Source organism: Salpingoeca rosetta, assembly GCF_000188695.1.
Source record: "Salpingoeca rosetta unplaced genomic scaffold supercont1.1, whole genome shotgun sequence".
In the NCBI taxonomy this organism is placed as follows: Eukaryota; class Choanoflagellata; order Craspedida; family Salpingoecidae; genus Salpingoeca; species Salpingoeca rosetta.
Window position 1 is genome coordinate 2,122,379 of NW_004457740.1, and position 1,190 is coordinate 2,123,568.

General features: G+C 57.2%; 1 protein-coding gene across 1 annotated transcript in view; it reads right to left on the reverse strand.

Annotated features, from left to right (window-relative positions):
• Positions 1-86: 86 nt before the first annotated feature.
• The window catches only part of PTSG_11591 (branched-chain-amino-acid aminotransferase), a gene marked incomplete at its 3' end in the record, with an annotated part of 3,882 nt that continues 2,778 nt past the window's right edge, over positions 87-1,190 (reverse strand). The window contains exons 8-11 of the mRNA XM_004998969.1: positions 1,021-1,149; positions 681-819; positions 401-483; positions 87-113 (exon numbers count right to left, since the gene is read on the reverse strand). Coding sequence (XP_004999026.1) covers positions 87-113; positions 401-483; positions 681-819; positions 1,021-1,149 — 378 coding nt within the window. The remainder of the gene's footprint in view (positions 114-400; positions 484-680; positions 820-1,020; positions 1,150-1,190) is intronic.

The window sequence follows — 1,190 nt, forward strand, 5'->3', positions numbered from 1 at the left end:
ACACAGCACGCACATGCACGGTGGCGGCCGTGCTCAGCACTACGACAGGGGCCCACTCGTGCTCAACCTCGTCCGTCCGCAGGCAGTCAGTCATCAGATGTCCAAGCGCAGAACTAGTGTGAGACGGTGTACAGTGCGGGTGCGTCTGTGTGTCTGTCTGTGTGTGCGTGTGTGTGTCTGCCTGTCTGTCTGTCTGTGCGTGTGTGACTGGTCTGGGTCGCTATGTGCACATCCCCACCACATACGTGTTGCTGTGGCACACCCACACACTCACGCACACGCACGCACACTCACGCACACGCACGCACACGCACGCACACGCACGCACACTCATGCACTCACGCACACGCACGCACACGCACGCACACGCACGCACACACACGCAAGCCGATAAGTGCACCTGAATGGCAAAGAGCTCATCCATGAAACGCTTGCTCAGCTTGCCAGAGGTCTCCAGCTCAAGCGGGATGGACAGCGTCTCCTCTGTGTGCGTACACGCAATGGCGTGATGAGAAGGTGTTGCTTCATACACACAGAGCCAACAACACACAAGCACAGGTTCACACATCTTACAGGTATTCACAGCAACACGCAGTCACACGCCGTTCAAGCATTGACAACAACAACAACAACCAAGTTCGTAGTCACATGTACACACGCAAGGGCACGGGCATGCTGACCGCGGTAGAGGATTTCGCCGACGGGGGAGACGGTGGCTGCGGTGCCGCTGCCAAACATCTCGTACACGCGGCCCTCCTTGAGCGCACGCGTCAGCTGGCCCATCGTAAAGTACTTCTCGCTCACCTGGAACTCGCCCCACTGATCACACACACGCGCGCACACAGAGAGAGTGTGTGTATGTGTGTATGTGTGTGCGTGTGTATGTGTGTATGTGTGTGCGTGTGTGTGTGTGTGTGTGCGTGTGTAAAGAGGAAACTAGAGGAAAGCCAAACGACATGGGAAACAGTCACGTCACACAGCGACGCTCTCCACCACCAGCACCACCACCACCACAAGTACCTGGTTTGCGAGGTCGATGATGCTCTGGCGGGTGACGCCCTCGAGAATGGTGCCGTCGAGCGGAGCCGTGATCAGCTCCTCAACGCCGTCGTCATTCTTCCAGTGCATAAACAAGTTCATCGTCCCAACCTGCCCACACGTGTACGTGTTCGGTGTGTGTGTGTGTGTGT